Below are 18,033 nucleotides of genomic sequence, written 5' to 3'. Positions count from 1 at the left end.
TCACCGCCCACAGTCCCACGCCCGCCTAGCCGGTCCACGCGTGCGAGCGTGGGGTCCCTTTCCAAGATGGCAGTAGCCCCCTGGCTGTTTGGGGGGCTCTGTTTCCGTTTCCGGGACCAGAATCCGGAAGTGGCCGTTGAGGGGCCTCTTCCTATCTCCAGCTGCGGTGGCTGTGAGAGGAGGGCGAACGGTGATGGCGGCGGTCGCAGCGAATGTGGCGGCTGCGGCTGAAGACCGAGAGCCGCAGCGCGAAGCGGTGCCGGGCCTGGAGAGCCAGTGGCGCCAAATCGAGAACAGCGAGAGTGGGCGAGAGCGTCCACTGCGTGCGGGCGAAAGCTGGTGAGACAGGGCTGCGAACGGATCCTCGGCTGGGGGAACGTGGAGGCTGAGGTCCGAAGAATTGCTGTGGGGGTGGGGGAGTGGCCTGTGAGACTGAGGACGGGAGGGGCGGGGAAGTGCCTGTGAGTGGATCACCTTGTCTGGGGAAAAAGGCGGGGCCTGTATGGTGGTGCCCCAGGCCTGAGAACTGGAGGTTTGTTTTGGAGAGGCGAGGGGGTGGGGCCGGGAGTGCGTGATGGAACTCGCAACCTGGGAAGGGGCGGTGCCCGAGGCCGAGGGGCGTGGTCTGCGTGGCGTTGAGTAGCATCTGGCGGCGGGGCGGCCTGCGGTTTCTCCGCGCCTGAGAGCTAGGCGGGGATGACGTCAGGCAGAAGAGCGGAATCCGAGCCGTGGGGCTGTGGGCGGAGGGAAGGAGTCGGAGCCTGCGTGGTGGAGGGAGCTGGCGCCTGGGAACGAGGCTTGTGACGGACGCTGAGGGGCGTGTCCTGAGGCCAAGGAAAGACTGCAGAGGGGAGGTAGTGCCTGTGAAGCAGAAAATGGCGCCTGCGAATGAGCAAAGTTTGTGACGCGGCGAGGTTTTTGCCTCTGGCCGAGGCCTTCTTCCCAGGACGGGAGAAAGTGCAGGTGATTGGCACGGGAGGGGCCTTCGCTATTACATTTGTTTTGTGTTTTAGTACTGCTTCGTTTTTGTAATCAGGAGAAATAGTTATTTTAAAAAATGTCAGTGCGTGTCTTGATAAATTGGCTTGTTTTACTGATTTCTTGGCTAACCAGTACTTGAAATACACTGTTTCTGGGTTTATTTTATTTCTCGCCAAGTTGCATCTCATTTTTTAAATTGTGATATACGTAAGACCTAAAAAGATTGCATAAAACGTTTACGTAGCCCAGATTGATGGACATTCTGTAAAAATAAACGGCCTGTGCTTTTCAAAAATTTCAAGGTCGTGAAAGACAAAGGATGAAGAACTGTTCCAGATTGAAGGAATTAATGGGATTTAAAGAATCATAACTAAATGCAATGTGTGATCCTGCATTGGATCCCGGAGCAGAAAAATAAATTATTTAAAAATCAGGATTTTTCTCATAAGATTGATTTCTCTTTTTTTATTGTAAAAGATGTTAATGGGAAAATTGATGAAATTTGACTGAGGCTTGTAGATTAGATATTAGTAGTGATAATTTCTTGCTTTGGATAATTGTGGTTATGAAAGAGAATTTTTTTAAGGGAATACATGCTGAAATTTTTCGGATAAAGAACCATTGTGTAAGCCGCTTACTCGCAAATGGTCGGGAAAAAATAGCGTATGTAAAGATGTATTTAAAGAAACGATGAGGCAAATGGCTAAAATGTTAAATTTGGGAAATGTGGATGAAGGGTATACGGGAATTCTTTATATTATCTTTGCAATTTTTTTCTGAGTCTATTTCAAAGTAAATAAAAGAATAATAAAAATTTGTGAATTCACCATTCAGGTTAAGATTTCAGACCGTTAGCTTAAGAAATCTCCTCCCTGATGGAAATCCCTCTCCCTGCGCCACTATTATTCTGAAGTTTTCAATTTGTTAACATTTTTCCGCTTTTGTATGCATCCCTAAATAGTATTTGTGGAAAAAAAAATAGTATTTGTGGTCTAAGCTTTCATTTCATGGAGGATATATGTGAAATCCTATGCCTAGAGGCGTACCGTGTGCCCTTTGCATCATATCAGGTGGTATACGGTATCCACATTACGTCATTGGTGACGTTAACCTTGAACATTTGGTGAAGATGGTATCTGCCCTGTTTCTCCACTATAAAGGTAGTATTTTTCTCTTTCCGTATGCGGTAATTCTTTTAAAAACATATTATAGCCATTCATTCCTCAAAACGTTTTAACAGCGTCCCATCGTGCAGTGTAAATGCTAAAATTCTTACAACGACTAGCAAGTCTGGTCCCCCTGCTCTGATTACCACTGCCCACCCCCCCAACTCTCTCCATCCAGCCATATTGGACTCCTGTTCCTCAGACACCGCAGGCATGCTCTCACCTGAGGGCTGTTCTGAGTGAGTTTTGCTTATTTTAGAGTTCTCTAATCACAATGTGTTACTCTCCCTGTTACTGGAGAGTTCAGAGACAAATTGAAATTCCCCAAATAGAGAATACGAAATCTTTTTTTTTCTTTTTTAACTGTTGTGCTGTAGCTCTCGGGCAAGGAAAAGCCTCATTCCACCCTGTTGAAAATAAACAATAACTGGATCATCTTTTATAGTTTATTTGGATGTGTTCAAACAGGGTTGGGGGCTTTGGTTCCTGATGCATCATGCCTTTACAGCCTCCTTGTGACAGTACCCTTTAGTTACCCCACCGGTATGGATTTCCTTTTTTGGGTGTTGAAAATGTGTTGGAACTAGATAGAAGTCACGGTTGCACAACATTGTGAATGTACTAAATGCCACCAAACTGTTCACTTGAAAATGGCTAATTTTATGTGAATTTTTAAAATTATGTTCTGTCAAATGAGTGAAAATATCAGTGAGGATGACAAAACATGAGAGACACCTAACTCTGGGAAATGAACAAGGGGTAGTGGAAGGGGAAGTGGGCGGGGGGTTGGGGTGACTGGGTGATGGGCACTGAGGGGGACACTTGGCGGGATGAGCACTGGGTGTTATGCTATATGTTGGCAGATTGAACTCCAATAAAATAAATAAACAAATAGAATTATGTTCTGTCAATAAAAAAAATTACCCCACCAATGTTGGTTCAGTATTAAAGCCAGTTTATCTCTGCTATTGTAGCTGATACCATGAAGCATTTTTCCATAGCTCCATTTTTTAAATGCTTATCTACTTAGGTGAGAGCAAAGCATCTCAAGGTTCTTTAATTTGTTGTTCATTTGATAGAGGTTTGCTGCAGTGGTCAGGAAATTTGTGTTTACAAAGTCACAGACTAATAATCCTCAAATCATATCTAATACCAATATTAATATTTTACACCTTCTTTTCGTCAGCTGGCAGATCTGGGCAAGGGGAAGTAATTTGAACTGATTTAAATCTCTAGGAGAAGCTTATATTTTAAGAGTAAATTAATATCTGTGATAGTATAGCTTCCTTGGCAAATTCCAGTTTTTGAGGATGAACCATCTACAAACATAATTAAATCTGAACTGATTTAAATCTCTAGGAGAAGCTTATATTTTAAGAGTAAATTAGTATCTATGATAGTATAGCTTCCTTGGCAAATTCCAGTTTTTGAGGATGAACCATCTACAAACATAATTAAATCAGGGAGAGGAAAGGGAGTCTCTAGATGGTTTGTGCAGGGTGTGGGTAGTTTTCTAACAGGTAAGCAGCAGGCAAGAGATTCTTTGTTCAGGTAAAAGAAGGAGTGTGGCTGGGTTCAGTGTTGCAGAGTGGATAGTGATGTGTGAAGGGAAAGTGACAGTGTTCCATTAGAGGTGAAGGACTAGCCTTAGAAATGTTGAGCCTTTTCTGTCAGTGGAGAAGTCTGTACAACATGGAGGACCATTTTAAGTGTAACGAAGATGCTAGAACTAAATCAACAGTTTTCACTTCTTTGGTGATTGCTGCGTAGCTCTTAAACAAGGTGGCTATCCCTTGATTTCTGGATATAATGAAAGACTGAAATAAACAAAGACTGGCAATTCCCTTGTCATTGAGTTGGTCCCCCTAGTGCTTGTTCAGACTTTTCATGAACTGGGGGGAGAGAATTTATGAGTTTAGAGTCCTGGAGTGGGAAATCTTTTGGTAGACAGTAAATGTACCAGTCTTTGTTGCTTGAACAGGAGTATGCTTTTTAGCTTGAAAAATAGGCAATTATTGAAAGATATTTGTGTATCTAATTATAATTAATATAATTAAGCTAGGAAGATAAATTTGCTTTTTGATTTGTCATTTTTAAAAAACATTGTTTGTTAAAGAGTACATTATGAACACTGAGTAACGTATATAGAATTATTGAATCACTATATTGTGCACATGAAACTGAGTTAACTATACTAGAATTAAAATTAAAAACTTAATAAAATTGAAAGAAAATACTAAGTTTGGAAAATAAAAGAGCTTTTATAAAAGTTTTAAGTTCATTGAAATTTGGAGAATTTTAATTAAACTTAATTATGCCTATTGCCATTCCTTTTATAGGTCAAAGGAGCAAATCTTTGTGTTATCTCTCAAACATAGTTTAGCCATAAAAGAACATTTTTTAAAAGATTTTATTTACTTATTCATGATAGACATAGAGGGAGAGGCAGAGACACAGGCAGAGGGAGAAGCAGGCTCCATGCCGGGAGCCCGACACAGGACTCGATCCTGGGACTCCAGGATCGCGCTCTGGGCCAAAGGCAGGCGCTAAACCGCTGAGCCACCCAAGGATCCCCATAAAAGAACATTTTAACAGTATTATTATTCTGAATTTGGTAAAGACAAATCAACAATAGTCGTTAGGAAAAAAAGGGGATCCCTCCCTCCTTTGGTACATTATTCATGTAATATTTTATAGTAAATAATTCATTTATATGCCTCTGTACATCTATTTAGGCTTATACGGATACATAAATGGTAAGCTTAGAGCAACATGCTATTAGATTTACCGTCTGAATAAGCTAAGCTAACAAAGCTTTGGATAAGTCAGAAATCCTATCTCTTCATTTAGGTCTATATTTCTTTTTTTAAGATTTATTTATTTATTTATGATAGACATAGAGAGAGAGAGAGGCAGAGACACAGGAGGAGAGAGAAGCAGGCTCCATGCCGGGAGCCCAACGTGGGACTCAATCCCGGGACTCCAGGATCGCGCCCTGGGCCAAAGGCAGACGCTAAACCGCTGAGCCACCCAGAGATCCCTATGTCTAGATTTCTATTTCTGATCGTTGTATCTAGTAAATTAATTGATGTATATTGTTATCATAACCAATTTTCTTCACACATGAGAGAAACTAGAGGACAAAAAACATTGCTAGCAATTTTTTCCATAAGCACATATTTCATAAGCATTTCAGCAAATTTGAGGAAATACACATAAGTGGCTTTAGCAAGATCTGTTGTATTTCTATATACTAGCAGGAAGAAGTAGGAAAATTTAAATTTGAAAGATATACCATTTATGATCGCATCTGCTCAAATCAAATACCTAGAGATAAATCTAACAGTGTGGGTGCTTCCCTCTCAGACAATGACAACTATGTCATGACTGCCATCTGGTCTGACAGATGATGAGACATCCCAATTTCAGAGGCATTTTTAAAGTGTTCTTGAAGTGAAGAAATCTGGTAGTCCTGTGAAAATTGGTATAAAACTTGAGTCTCCTGTGAAGACTCTAGAAATTCAGGTTGTAGCCAGGTATGGGGGTTTTGCTAAGGGCTGCAGAATGATTTTTTTTTAATTGCAGTATAGTTGATGTACAGTGTTATATTAGTTTCAGGTGTATGCTACAGAGTGATTTTAATGTTGGTTTTCCTTAAAAATCTGGCTTAAAAAAAAAAAATGTTGAGCAATGATGCCCTTTGCGTTGAAAGTCCCGGTAACCATAATGGAGCTTTACTGAAGAAATTAACCTCATAGACTGTCAGTGGAGGCAGTGAAAGCCACGAGGGTGAGGGATGAGTGGTGGAGGGGTAGGGTCAGTGATGGGGTATTCCAGAAGAGTGATGGGAGATTGGGGCATGTGCCACTGGGATAAGGAGGATGTGTGTTCCTGGCATGAGTCATGTGCGGGGTCTGTGGGGCTCAGTGCAGTAAAAACAACAAAACCCCACCAAAATGTGTGCATGCATGCCTGTCCAGGTTACTCATGACTATTGCAAGGTTTTCTAGCCCTCCGTCTCCCCCATCTCCCTCAGCCTTTTATGAATACAGGAAAGTTGTCATTTTAAAGAATCCCATTTAAGGGTTAAATTGCTAGCACACTAATCACTACAGTGTGAGAGTAGTATTTTAAAAAGTGTTTATTTGAGGTGGTTAACTATTTGGGACAGCCTCTTATGTATCAAAAATCCCGTAGCAGAGCAGATTTCTAAGTGTGGGACCGGGTTTGTGTGTCTGTGTGAGAGAGAGAGGGGCAAATTTGAGCTTTGAGTTCCAAACCCTGGGATTGAAACAGTAACTTGCTAAAATTTATTTAGCATTTTTACTCTGTCAAGTCTTTTCCAGACTTAAGAATTGCTCATGACATTTTATAGAGCCAGGCTTTAGCAGTCCTAAATGTTTATCCTAGGTATAGTGCATACCCAGGGATCCCCCAAAATAAACTTTTCAACACAAAAATCATGAAACATGGTGAGATGCAGTCTTTGAAGGAAAACCTTACGATTCTTTTAGCATTTTAAATTCCTCTCAGTGGGATCCCTGGGTGGCGCAGCTGTTTGGCGCCTGCCTTTGGCCCAGGGTGGGATCCTGGAGACCCGGGATCGAATCCCACATTGGGCTCCCAGTGCATGGAGCCTGCTTTTCCCTCTGCCTGTGTCTCTGCCTCTCTCTCTCTCTCTCTGTGACTATCATAAATAAATAAAAATAAAAAAAATAAAAATAAATAAAAATAAATTCCTCTCAGTTTCTGAGCAGGTTTCCAAAATTTAAATTTCTAAATTTCTAAAAAAATTAATTTCTTATTCTCCATTTATATATTCTTTACAAAGACTGCACACTTAATGAATGGCTAAAGCTTTATAACATTAGGTGTAAATAACAGGCAATTTTCAGCCTAATTCTTTGTTCTATAATAAAACCTCATATTTCCTGGCACCATGGGTGTGAGTTGGTGGTTTGTTTTGTTTTGTTTGGAGTTTTGCCATTTTTTGTTCTTAATCCAGTCTCTTAGTATCCTAAGAAATTTGGTAATCTATCCAAACCTGAGTTGCACTGAATATATTTTGCTTTCAATTATTTTCATATGATGGTGAAACTTTTTTTTCTTGTTGAATTCTGGGAGAGATTTCCCTTTTTTATTGAGTTATAATTGACATATGCCACAGTATTAGTTTTAGGTGTACGTGAAACTTGACATCTTGACTTGCAGCATGTTGATTCTTTTAGTCTAATAACCATGGGAAGTGGTGCCACTAACTCCAGGTAACCATGTGATACCCTTGTTACCTGTCTGGTCCAGGTTCCTCGTGGAACAGCACTGGTACAAACGGTGGGAAGTGTACGTGCAGGGAGGAGACCAGGACTCCGGCACATTCCCTGGCTGCATCAATAATGCTGACCTCTTTGAAGGTACCTGGCCTCTCCCTACCTAGCCCAGCCCCAGAGTTCTTGTCCCCTCTGTCCCTACAACAAATGATCATAAGCCTCTTCACTGAGCTAGGTCATTGATGAGATGGCCAGAGTGACTTACCACTTTCTTACCCTGATTCTTCCTCTGCCCCCGACAGACCAGGTAAACTGGCGCCTCAAGAAGGGTCTAGTGGAAGGTGAGGACTATGTGCTGCTCCCAGCAGCTGCTTGGCATTACCTGGTCGACTGGTATGGTCTAGAGCATGGCCAGCCACCCATTGAACGCAAGGTAGAGCAAATGAGGGAGGGTGCTCGGGTTAGATTCTTGAGGAATGGAGTAGGAGAAAGGCCCTGTAGGCCCAGGGTGGGTCTAGACCTGTGTGTTCACGGGTCTCCATTATGCTGTATAGATACACCTTGTCTGCACTCCTTTCCCCTCAAGTATCTCAGTGTTTCTCAAGTGTGTGTTTGTCTATATGCGTGCTCCTCTGATCTCAGAGGTTGTCGTGCTTGTGCCTGTGTATATGTGCCATGTGGGTACACCTGTGTATGTACCTCCCACCTTCCAGGTTGTGGAGCTGCCCAGCGTCCAGAAGGTGGAAGTGTACCCAGTAGAACTGCTGCTTGTCCGGCACAGTGATATGGACACACCTCACACTGCTCAATTCAGCCATACAGATTCTGTTGGTGAGTCTGAGGGTCACAGAGTGAATTGGCGTTCCCATAGCTCAATGATCTAGGAATGCCTGGGTTTTGGCTATGACCAACTGAGAAGGCATTGGTCAGACTTTGGAGGACCAAGAAGGTATTGGTTAAGTTGGGCAGAGGCCCTGGTTGGAGGGGGTGCCTTATGGTCCTGAGGGTATGTGAGTTGCAGCCTGGTGGCTTAGATGGTGTGGCAGAGAATATTTCCTGGGGGTCCTAAGTCCTGAGCATGCATCAGTCATTTTGCTCAAGGACACAGGTATTGACTCAAGTGTGCAAGGTATGTGAGGATGCATCAGGGTCTGATGCTGAGATGGGTCGATCATTCAGGGTCCCAGGAAGACCTTGAATGTGCTCTGCCACCTTCCACAGACCTCGTTTTGCGCACCGCCCGAGAGCACTTCCTGGTGAGCCCTCAGGAAGAGACACGGCTGTGGATCAAGAACGCAGAGGGCTCTTTCGAGAGGTTGTGCAACACACGTGTCACAGTGCTTGACGCTGCCCTCAAGACAGGGCAGGTGAGGGTGGGGAGGGCTCTCCTGCTCCCCGGCAGTGCTCAGGTTGGTGGAAATGAGGGTAAGGTTCCCATAGGCCCTCCCTGAGTGCCTTCCTGCTTTTCTTTCTCTTCCTCAACTCAGGTGGTCATTATGGAGACCCGAAACAAGGATGGCACTTGGCCCAGTGCCCAGCCACAGGCCGTGTAAGCACATGCAGTATCCATCCCAGAGTGGGGTCCCCCAGTAGGCAGGATGACAGTGCTCATGAGCCCATCACACCTGCATGTAATTGGCCTTCAGCTGATGAGAGTTCCCTTCCACCCTAGGAACACTGCATTGGAGGAGGAGGAGGATTTCCAGGGCCAGCCAGGCATCTGCGGTCTCACCAACCTGGGCAACACGTGCTTCATGAACTCAGCCCTGCAGGTTGGGCGAGTAGAGCTGTGTCTGGCACAGCCACAGGGGTGGGCTCTGAGTGATGAGGATTGAGGGGGGCAAGGGATTGCAGGGCAAGGGTTCAGGTTGGAAGCTGGGGCCCCACAGGTCAGACTTGACTTAGCCATAGTCCTCCCAGAATCACCAGTACCTTTCCCTCTGCTTGCCCCTGCTTTCCTGGTTTCTTCTCTCCTTTGTCACCACATTCTTCCTTCTCTCCCCCGCCTCCCTGCCCACCCCCCTTCCTCTTTGCTTCCTTATTTCGGTCTCTACCTTATTCATCGCCCTCTCTGCCTCATTTTCCTGGGCCCTGCCTCCTGCAGTGCCTCAGCAATGTGCCACAGCTCACCGAGTACTTCCTCAAAAACCACTACCTGGAAGAGCTCAACTTCTGCAACCCACTGGGCATGAAGGGTGAGATCGCAGAGGCCTACGCAGACCTGGTGAAGCAGGCCTGGTCCGGCCACCACCGGTCCATTGTGCCCCATGTGTTCAAGGTGTGACTCAGCCCTGGGCTGCCCCTGCCCCTCCTCCACCCTCCACCCTCCACCTCCACCCCGCCCCAACTGGCGCTCTCTCACTCTGACCACCCTACCCATCTTCTCAGACCAAGGTTGGCCACTTTGCATCCCAGTTTCTGGGCTACCAGCAGCATGACTCACAGGAGCTGCTGTCGTTCCTCCTGGATGGGCTACATGAGGACCTCAATCGTGTCAAGAAGAAGGAATATGTGGAGTTGTGTGATGCTGCTGGACGGCCAGATCAGGTAGGCACTCCTCAGAGATCCCATCTAGAGAGCTCCATTAAAACCACCCGGGATTTTCTGGCCTCCCCAGGGTATCCCACACCCCGCCTGACATCATCTCCAACCCTAGTCCCAGACTGGGCTCCAGCCCAGAGTTGACCCTCAGTCTCCTGCCCAAATAAAACCCAGTCTGATAGTTTCAGATACCCCTAGCTGTAATTCTGTCTCTGGACTTTGCCATGGCCTAACCTTGACTTCAACCCCATGCATATCCACCCCAAACTATGGTTTCCCCTGCCCTGGGCAAACCTTGACACCCACACTGTCAATAGGAGGTCGCTCAGGAGGCCTGGCAGAACCACAAACGGCGGAATGATTCTGTGATTGTGGACACTTTCCATGGTCTCTTCAAGTCCACGCTGGTGTGCCCTGATTGCGGCAACGTATCTGTGACCTTCGACCCTTTCTGCTACCTCAGTGTCCCACTGCCTGTCAGCCACAAGAGGGTCATGGAGGTCTTCTTTGTCTCCATGGATCCTCGCCGCAAGCCGGAGCAGGTATGAAGTGATGGTGATACGGGAATAGAATAAGAAGTATAGTCAGTTTGATTACTCTGCCATACTTTAATGTTGCCCACACTAACTCATCACATACCCTTCTGCTCTTTTGTGGATACTGTTCCTCCCTCAGCACCGGCTCGTGGTCCCCAAGAAGGGCAAGATCTCGGATCTGTGTGTGGCTCTGGCCAAACACACTGGCATGTCACCAGAAAGGGTGAGGCTCTGCAGGCACAGAGAGGGTGGGATTTAGGGGCAGGGAGGCAGAGGGCCTGGGGAGACCTTGCAGACTGACCAGCCTCCTCTCTGCATTCCATTCCCAGATGATGGTGGCTGACGTCTTTAGCCACCGCTTCTATAAGATCTACCAGCTGGAGGAGTCTCTGAGCAGCATCTTGGACCGCGATGATATTTTCATGTGAGTGAGGGGACCAGGGAATTTAGGGGCTACTCAGGAATCTCCTCGTAACCAACTTCCCTGTCCCCTTTGGCCTGACTCCCATGGCACCTGCCTTGTTCAGGGCTTTAGCCATGTGCCTTAGTAGGGCAGGAGGCTTGGGGCTGTCAGTGGGGTGGGCAAGACATCGTTTTATAGGGTGTTCTCTGGTGTTCTCTTTCTTCTTAAATGGTGGAGGCTCATGTTTCTTTATTTTATTCAGTCACTAAGTACCTCCTGTGTGTATCAGAAGCTCGATCTTCATTCCTTAACTCCTGTTGCAGTCCTCAAAAATCAAAAGTGATTTGTGAAATAGGGAACACTAAGATATTTTTTGAACATAAGAGCATTCAGAATAAATTTGAAACCTTTGGACAGCCCAGGTGGCTCAGCGGTTTAGCGCCGCCTTCAGCCCAGGGTGTTATCATGGAGACCCGGGATCGAGTCCCACGTCGGGCTCCCTGCATGGAGCTTGCTTCTCCCTCTGCCTGTGTCTGTTCCTCTCTCTCTCTTTCTCTCTCATGAATAAATAAATAAAATATTTTTTAAAAAATTTGAAATCTTTGGGTAGTGGGATGCCTGGGTGGCTCAGCATTTAAGCGTCTGCCTTTGGCTCAGGGCATGATCCTAGAGTCCCACGTTGGGTTCCCTGCATGGAGCCTGCTTTTCCCTCTGCCTATTGTCTGTCTCTTTCTCTCTGTGTCTCTCATGAATAAATAAATAAAATTTTTATTTAAAAAAAAGAAATCTTTGGGTAACTAAAATATGAAGTGCAGGGGCGCCTGGATGGCTCAGTTAAACGTCCGACTTATGATTCCAGCTCAGTCATGATCTCAGGGTCATGAGATGGCGCCCTGCATTCGGCTTCCCGCTCAGTAGGGAATCTGATTGAGATTCTCTCCCTCTGCCCCTCCCTCCCACTTGCACTTGTGCACACATGCGTGCTTTCTCTCATTCTCACTCTCTCACTCAAATAAATCTTAAAAATAAAAAGCTAAAAAGAATAAAATAGAAAGTGCATCTTGAGTGGAGAAGATATATTTTTTTAAGATTTTATTTATTTATTTATTTATTCATAAGAGACACAGAGGCAGAGAGATAGGCAGAGGGAGAAGCAGGCTCCGTGCACAGAGTCTGATGCAGAACTCCATCCTTAGACCAGGATCACACCCTGAGCTGAAGGCAGATGCTCAACTGCTGAGCCACCCAGGCATCCCCGAGATTTTTTTAAACCAAGGAGTGTTTTCCAAAAACAAAATGGTTTTAGATCCCTTTGTCACTAAAAATTGGTGTTAATCTTCTCAGTGTTTTCCTAACACCAGAATGCTTTGTAAAACATCACAGAAACCAGGTGTTGTACCGTCTACCAGTTTGTAAAGCACATAACGCTGGGTGGCTCTTCAGACCCTTTAAAACACAGTTCTAGGCTGGACTGTGTGGGGTGAGTGGGTGGGGCAACTGGGGCAGCGTCCACAAGTCCCTCTTGAGTGTCCTGATCAGGTGTGACCTGATGTGTCCCCCCCCCCCCCGCCACAGATATGAGGTGTCGGGCAGGTCTGCTATTGGTGAAAACTCCAGGGAAGACGTTGTGCTTCCTATCTACCTGCGGGAGCGCACCCCAGCCCGGGACTACAACAACTCCTACTATGGCCTGATGCTCTTTGGGCACCCTCTCCTGGTGTCGGTGCCCCGTGACCGGCTCTCCTGGGATGCCCTCTATCACATCCTGCTGTACCGCCTCTCGTGAGTCTGCCTTCTGAGGGACAAAGGAAGGATGGGGTTTGAACTCAGACCTGGGTGTCGAGTTGCTTGTTGCCAACCCCCATCCACTTCCAAAAGACAGCTAAGCTTAACGTGGCCAGAGGGGAGCTTGTAGGGTTTGCTTAACGTGGCCAGAGGGGAGCTTGTAGGGTTTTTTTCTTTGTCTAAACCTCTGGGTTTACCTCCCTCTCTCCTGGGTGTTGGGGATAACAGGGGTCAACAAAAGGGACAAAGTATACACAACTTTGTCTTATACATGATCGCTCTCTCCTTAAGGGGCATGGCTATTTGGATTTTTACTAAGAGATTTCCATTGTACCTAAAATCCTGAGCGGTGCGTTCTCTGGCTTAATCTCTCCCCATGTTTCTCTGGCTTAATCTCTCCCTAACGAGTCTGTTGCTCAGAGGCCTTCCCTGATCAAAGTTTACAGCAGATCGTGTGTTTGTTTAAAGTGGCTTATCGTACTTAAGGTCCATACTCCTTAGTCATGGCTCACGAGATCCTACCTTGTCAAGCCACCTCTTCATGCGTTTCTATGTCATCTCAGCTGCTCATGTGGGGGTGTGCCAGTGGTTTCCCATCATAAGCAAAGTAGAATCCTGGGCCCTGGCCTCTCTGCCCTTGCATCCCTCCTCAAGAGGCTCCTGTGTTCTCTTGGCAGGCGCTATGTGACCAGACCCAGCTCGGATGACGAAGATGACGGGGATGAGAAAGGTAAGGAAGAGGAAGGAGAAAGGATCGACAAGGATGAGGGTCTATACAAGCCATGCCAGGGCCCGAGGGAGGGTCATGGGGGTGGGGGTCTGGGGTAGGTCCACCTGGATGCGTACTGCTATCTCAGCCGCCTGGGGCTCACACAGACCTGTGCCTGCCACCCTCCCCTAATCCTAGCAGACATAGAGGATAAGGACAACATCCCCAAACCAGGACACGTGGCTGGGGCCAGCTCCCAGGATTCTGGGCCGGAGCAGGCGGGGCCCAGCTCTGGAGTCGCAGGCGGAAGCCGTGCCCCCGTGGATAACTCCCCTGGACCATCTCACTGGCCCCAGAGGGCACGGCGCAAGCACCTGTTCACCCTGCAGACAGTGAACTCCAATGGGACCAGCGACCGCTCAACCTTCAACGAGGATACCCATGGTGTCTCCTTCAGCTGTGAGCCAGGGTTGGGAGGCGGGAGGGGGGTTTCCTTGGCAGCAGGGCCCATGACCACCTCCCTCGCCCCCAGCCCAGCCGTACATTGCCATCGATTGGGAGCCAGAGATGAAGAAGCGTTACTATGACGAGGTGGAGGCCGAGGTAAATGAGATCCCAGTTGTTTCCATCCCCGAAACCCTTCATACCCGCCACTCCCATCCCCTCCAAGCCATGACCACGGAGCTCCCAGGGTCTTGGATTCCTAGCTTCAGAGTCCATGCCCTTCACCACGGGGCATGTGTCTTCTGCCTCCACTCCCTTTCATCTACTGTCCTCACTCCCGGCCATCTACTGCTTCTGGCCTAGGGCTACGTGAAACATGACTGTGTTGGGTACGTGCTGAAGAAGGCTCCTGTGCGGCTGCAGGAGTGCATTGAGCTCTTCACCACTGTCGAGACTCTGGAGAAGGAAAATCCCTGGTGAGGGACCAGTATGGGGGTCTGTGGTGGGTGTAGTTGGGTAGGATGGCCTGCCCAGATCCCTCTTACCTGCACATTTCCCTCCTTTGCCCCACATTCGGACCCTTCCTGCCACTCTGGCCACTAACACCCAGGCTTAGTGTCCCACCTGAGAGCACTTGTCTATTTCTTCTTCCAGTTCTCCAGCTGTGTGCAGGACTGGACTCCTTTGGCTCATATCAGCTTATCAGAGCTCTTCTCTTACTACCCTGTTAGAAGCCTGACCTATCCCTCCCTGTGCCCTTTCCATCTAGCCAAGCATTACTTTGTTCCAAGCTCTGTAATACCATTTGGTGTCATGTCCTAGATCCCCTTTTGTATCTTTCTTTGTTTTTTGTTTTTTTGGGTTTTTTTTTTTGCGGAAGAGTAAACCCTTGAGGGTGAAGACTTCTAATTTAAGTTTTTACCATGTGTCTCTTCTCACTGATCATAATGGTGGGTAGAGGGAGAGGTGCGGGACATGCTCAGTAGATCTTTGCAGAATAAACAAAATATAAAGGGCAACCGAGAAGGTAAAACTAGTCTCAAAAGTTAGAGCAGCATCTCCGTGGAACAGGAGGGGAACAGAAATACAAAATAGTGGCCAAAGGAGTCAGCCATAGGTGGTCAGCTGGTAAGTCCCCAGCAAGTGAGCGAATGGAGAAAACGGAGAAGTGGAGGGACAGAGGCATGCTCTAAAATAAGATGAACAGGGGATCCCTGAGTGGCTTGGTGGTTTAGTGCCTGCCTTCGGCCCAGGGCATGATCCTGGAGTCCTGGGATCAAGTCCCACATAGGGCTCCCTGTGTGGAGCCTGCTTCTCCCTCTGCCTGTGTCTCTGCCTCCCTCTCTCTCTCTCTCTCTCTCTCTCTGTCTCTGTCTCATGAATAAATAAAATCTTAAAAAAAAAAAGAATGGCTTGTGGAGCAGAAACCAAGCAAAACACACACTAGTATAAAAGCAATGTAGTACCTGATGAATGACAGGATTTGAATGTGTCAGGAGAGCAGATGAGAGGAAGGGGCAGGTGGGAAGGAAGAGCAGCATCTCTGTGGACTGCTCGGGGCCCATGGGACCCACAGAGAATGCGGTAGATGCCCAGCCAGTGTGTGTGCTGACTTGGGCTCTGGTTTGTAGGTTCTGCCCCACCTGCAAGCAGCACCAGCTGGCCACCAAGAAGCTGGACCTGTGGATGCTGCCCGAGACACTCATCATCCACCTGAAGCGCTTCTCCTATACCAAGTTCTCCCGCGAGAAGCTGGACACCCTTGTGGAGTTTCCTATCCGGTCTGGGCTAGGGCTGGAGAAGGATGGTTGGGGTGGGGGGAGGCAGGGAGTACGGAAGGGGCGCACTGGGAGTAACTGTCCTCTCCCACAGGGACCTGGACTTCTCTGAGTTTGTCATCAAGCCGCAGAATGAGTCCGCTCCAGAGCTGTACAAATATGATCTCATCGCAGTTTCCAATCATTACGGGGGCCTGCGTGACGGACACTGTATGTGCCGGGCTGTGGCAGGGCTTCCCCGGGGTCGGGGGGCAGGATGTCCCGTGTGTGACTAAGATAAGTGAGCCGGTGGCAAGGTCATCATGGTGGGTGGAGTGGGGAGGGACCGGGGGGACCCTCTCTGGGGTAGGAGAGTAGGTGTGGACAGCACCCCTCTCTTGCAGACACAACATTTGCTTGCAACAAAGACAGCGGCCAGTGGCATTACTTCGATGACAACAGTGTCTCACCTGTAACTGAGAATCAGATCGAGGTGTGATCTCCACCCTTCCTTCTCCCCCTCTCCTGACCTCTGGCCCGCAGCCAGCCCACGCTGACTCCTGTCCTTTTCTTGCAGTCCAAGGCAGCCTATGTCCTCTTCTACCAACGCCAGGATGTGGCGCGTCGCCTGCAACCCCAGCCCAGTTCATCTGACCCCCCGGCATCTCCTGCCTGCGGTTCCCCACCCAACTCTGAGTTCATGGATGTAAACTAAGGGGCTCTGTCCCTGCCACAGGGAAGGAAGCCATCTCTGCTCTCTTCCTTCCCACATCCATCCACCCCCACCCTCGCCCTCCTACCCGCGTTAGGTGCCCCGTGCCAGGCATTGCAGGCCTGATTGTGGCTACTGTTCTCCTGTGCCGCTTATATTGCTCTCTCCCGGGGAAGAGGAGGTTGTGTCTCCTCCCGGCAGTGTGTTCCCCGCCTGTGTTTGCCCCTTAGAGCATTAATCTTCCCTTCTCTTCTCTATTTATGGTTGTCCCCTTCCCTCTGTCCTCAACCTGGGGTGTTCTGAGGGGGTGGTGGTGGGGTGCACCTGAACACAGAGTGTATTTTCTTATCGAGACCCTGTACCTTCTGCTGTGTATATATAAAGTGCCAGTGTGTTCCTTGGCAGTGTGGTTTTTTTCCCCCACTTGGTTACTAAGCGCCAGTTGGATGCCTGTGTGCTTATGTGTGCTCATTGAATGCCAGGTGTGTGATGAGTGCTTCTCCGAGTGCTCGTTGAGCACCATTTTGGGAATTCTTTAGCACCATCTGCACGGCAGACATGCTTCTCAGCACCAACTGCGTACCCAGGGTTTTCCAGAGCATCTTACACACTGACTCATAATCCTCACAACTGTCTCATGTGGGAGTTCTCTCCAGTTTCAGTTGGGGAAACTGAGGTACAGAGATCAAGTAATTGCTCAGGTTCTGTCAGGAGATCCTGCCTTGTTAGTTACACCAGTGTTGGTTCCTTGGAGGGGGCATTTGACCTCTCTGGACCCAAGTCATAAATCTTTCTGTGGACATGGCCTGCCCTACAGCTGATCTGAAAAAGGTGCCCTGGAACAGACAGGCATCCATGTGGGCAAATGTGTGGTTTCTGGACACAGAGTAATCATACCACCTCACAGACTCCCAGTAGTGTACTCTCAGGAGAACTGCAGAGGTGGTACACCTGACCCAAGCCAGCCAGCCTGATGGACAAATGTGCTTTCTGTGTTGTCCCTGTACTTAGCCTTCCTGCTCACCGACCAGGCACAGTCCTTCCAGCCCCATCCCAGGGAAGAGGGAAATGGAACACCTACCACAGAATGGGAAAAGCATAGTGTGTATGGGTATAAGACACCGTTTAAACATACCTCCCACCTGACCCATTCTGTAGGCACCAGCCACCTCCTCTGAAAAACGGCTCCTGTGAGAGCCACTGGGGAGTGGAGCAGTGTAGACAAGCCCCCAGCCCTTCACACTGAGGAAGGGAATCTTGCACAGTGGTGGTTGGTTAAAGGACTGTTGGCACAGGAGGGGCCTCCACATCCCTCTAGTGAGTCCCACACTGAGGGTCACTCGGCCCAGCATTACCACTGGCAAACCTCCCATCCCAGTCACGCCATTGACCCCCGGCAAGAATGGAGGTAGTTGCTGTGAGGAACCCAACTCAATAGACACTAATTCCCGGTACGACCAGATCCAGGAACTCAAAAAAGTGGTCATTTAATCCTCACAAAGACCATTATGATTTGAACACTATTACCTGATTTTTGTTTTTTTGTTTGTATTTTAAGATTCCATTTATTTATTCATGAGAGACACAGAGAGCGAGGCAGAGACCTAGGCAGAGGGAGAAGCAGGCTCCTTGCCGGGAGCTGGATTCAGGACTCAATCCTGGACTCCGGGATCAAGCCCTGAGCAGAAGGCAGACGGTCAACTGCTGAGCCACCCAGTTGTCCCTCTTAACC

The 18,033-nt window shown here is 47.9% G+C and overlaps 1 protein-coding gene across 12 annotated transcripts; it reads left to right on the top strand.

Moving 5' to 3' along the window:
• Positions 1–140: 140 nt before the first annotated feature.
• USP11 (ubiquitin specific peptidase 11) lies at positions 141–16,698 on the top strand. 12 transcript variants are annotated; one of them, XM_072815712.1, is made up of 21 exons: positions 141–339; positions 7,449–7,558; positions 7,717–7,847; positions 8,128–8,245; positions 8,636–8,781; positions 8,902–8,963; positions 9,087–9,186; positions 9,519–9,692; positions 9,803–9,961; positions 10,273–10,497; positions 10,631–10,714; positions 10,821–10,915; positions 12,470–12,676; positions 13,357–13,409; positions 13,623–13,832; positions 13,921–13,991; positions 14,196–14,308; positions 15,464–15,613; positions 15,705–15,820; positions 15,994–16,082; positions 16,167–16,698. In XM_072815712.1, exons 1-21 carry the CDS (start codon positions 194–196, stop codon positions 16,302–16,304), a joined length of 2,697 nt encoding a protein of 898 aa, XP_072671813.1. In that variant the 5' UTR covers positions 141–193; the 3' UTR covers positions 16,305–16,698. The 12 variants fall into 12 exon arrangements, with proteins under 12 accessions (XP_072671813.1, XP_072671812.1, XP_072671811.1 ...); XM_072815711.1 differs by having other exon boundaries at positions 13,623–13,847; XM_072815710.1 differs by having other exon boundaries at positions 13,590–13,832.
• Positions 16,699–18,033: the final 1,335 nt, after the last annotated feature.

This window comes from Canis lupus, chromosome X (genome assembly GCF_048164855.1).
Source record: "Canis lupus baileyi chromosome X, mCanLup2.hap1, whole genome shotgun sequence".
In the NCBI taxonomy this organism is placed as follows: domain Eukaryota; kingdom Metazoa; phylum Chordata; class Mammalia; order Carnivora; family Canidae; genus Canis; species Canis lupus.
Note: the sequence above shows the minus strand (reverse complement) of the source record. Positions and strands in the feature narration are given on the sequence as shown.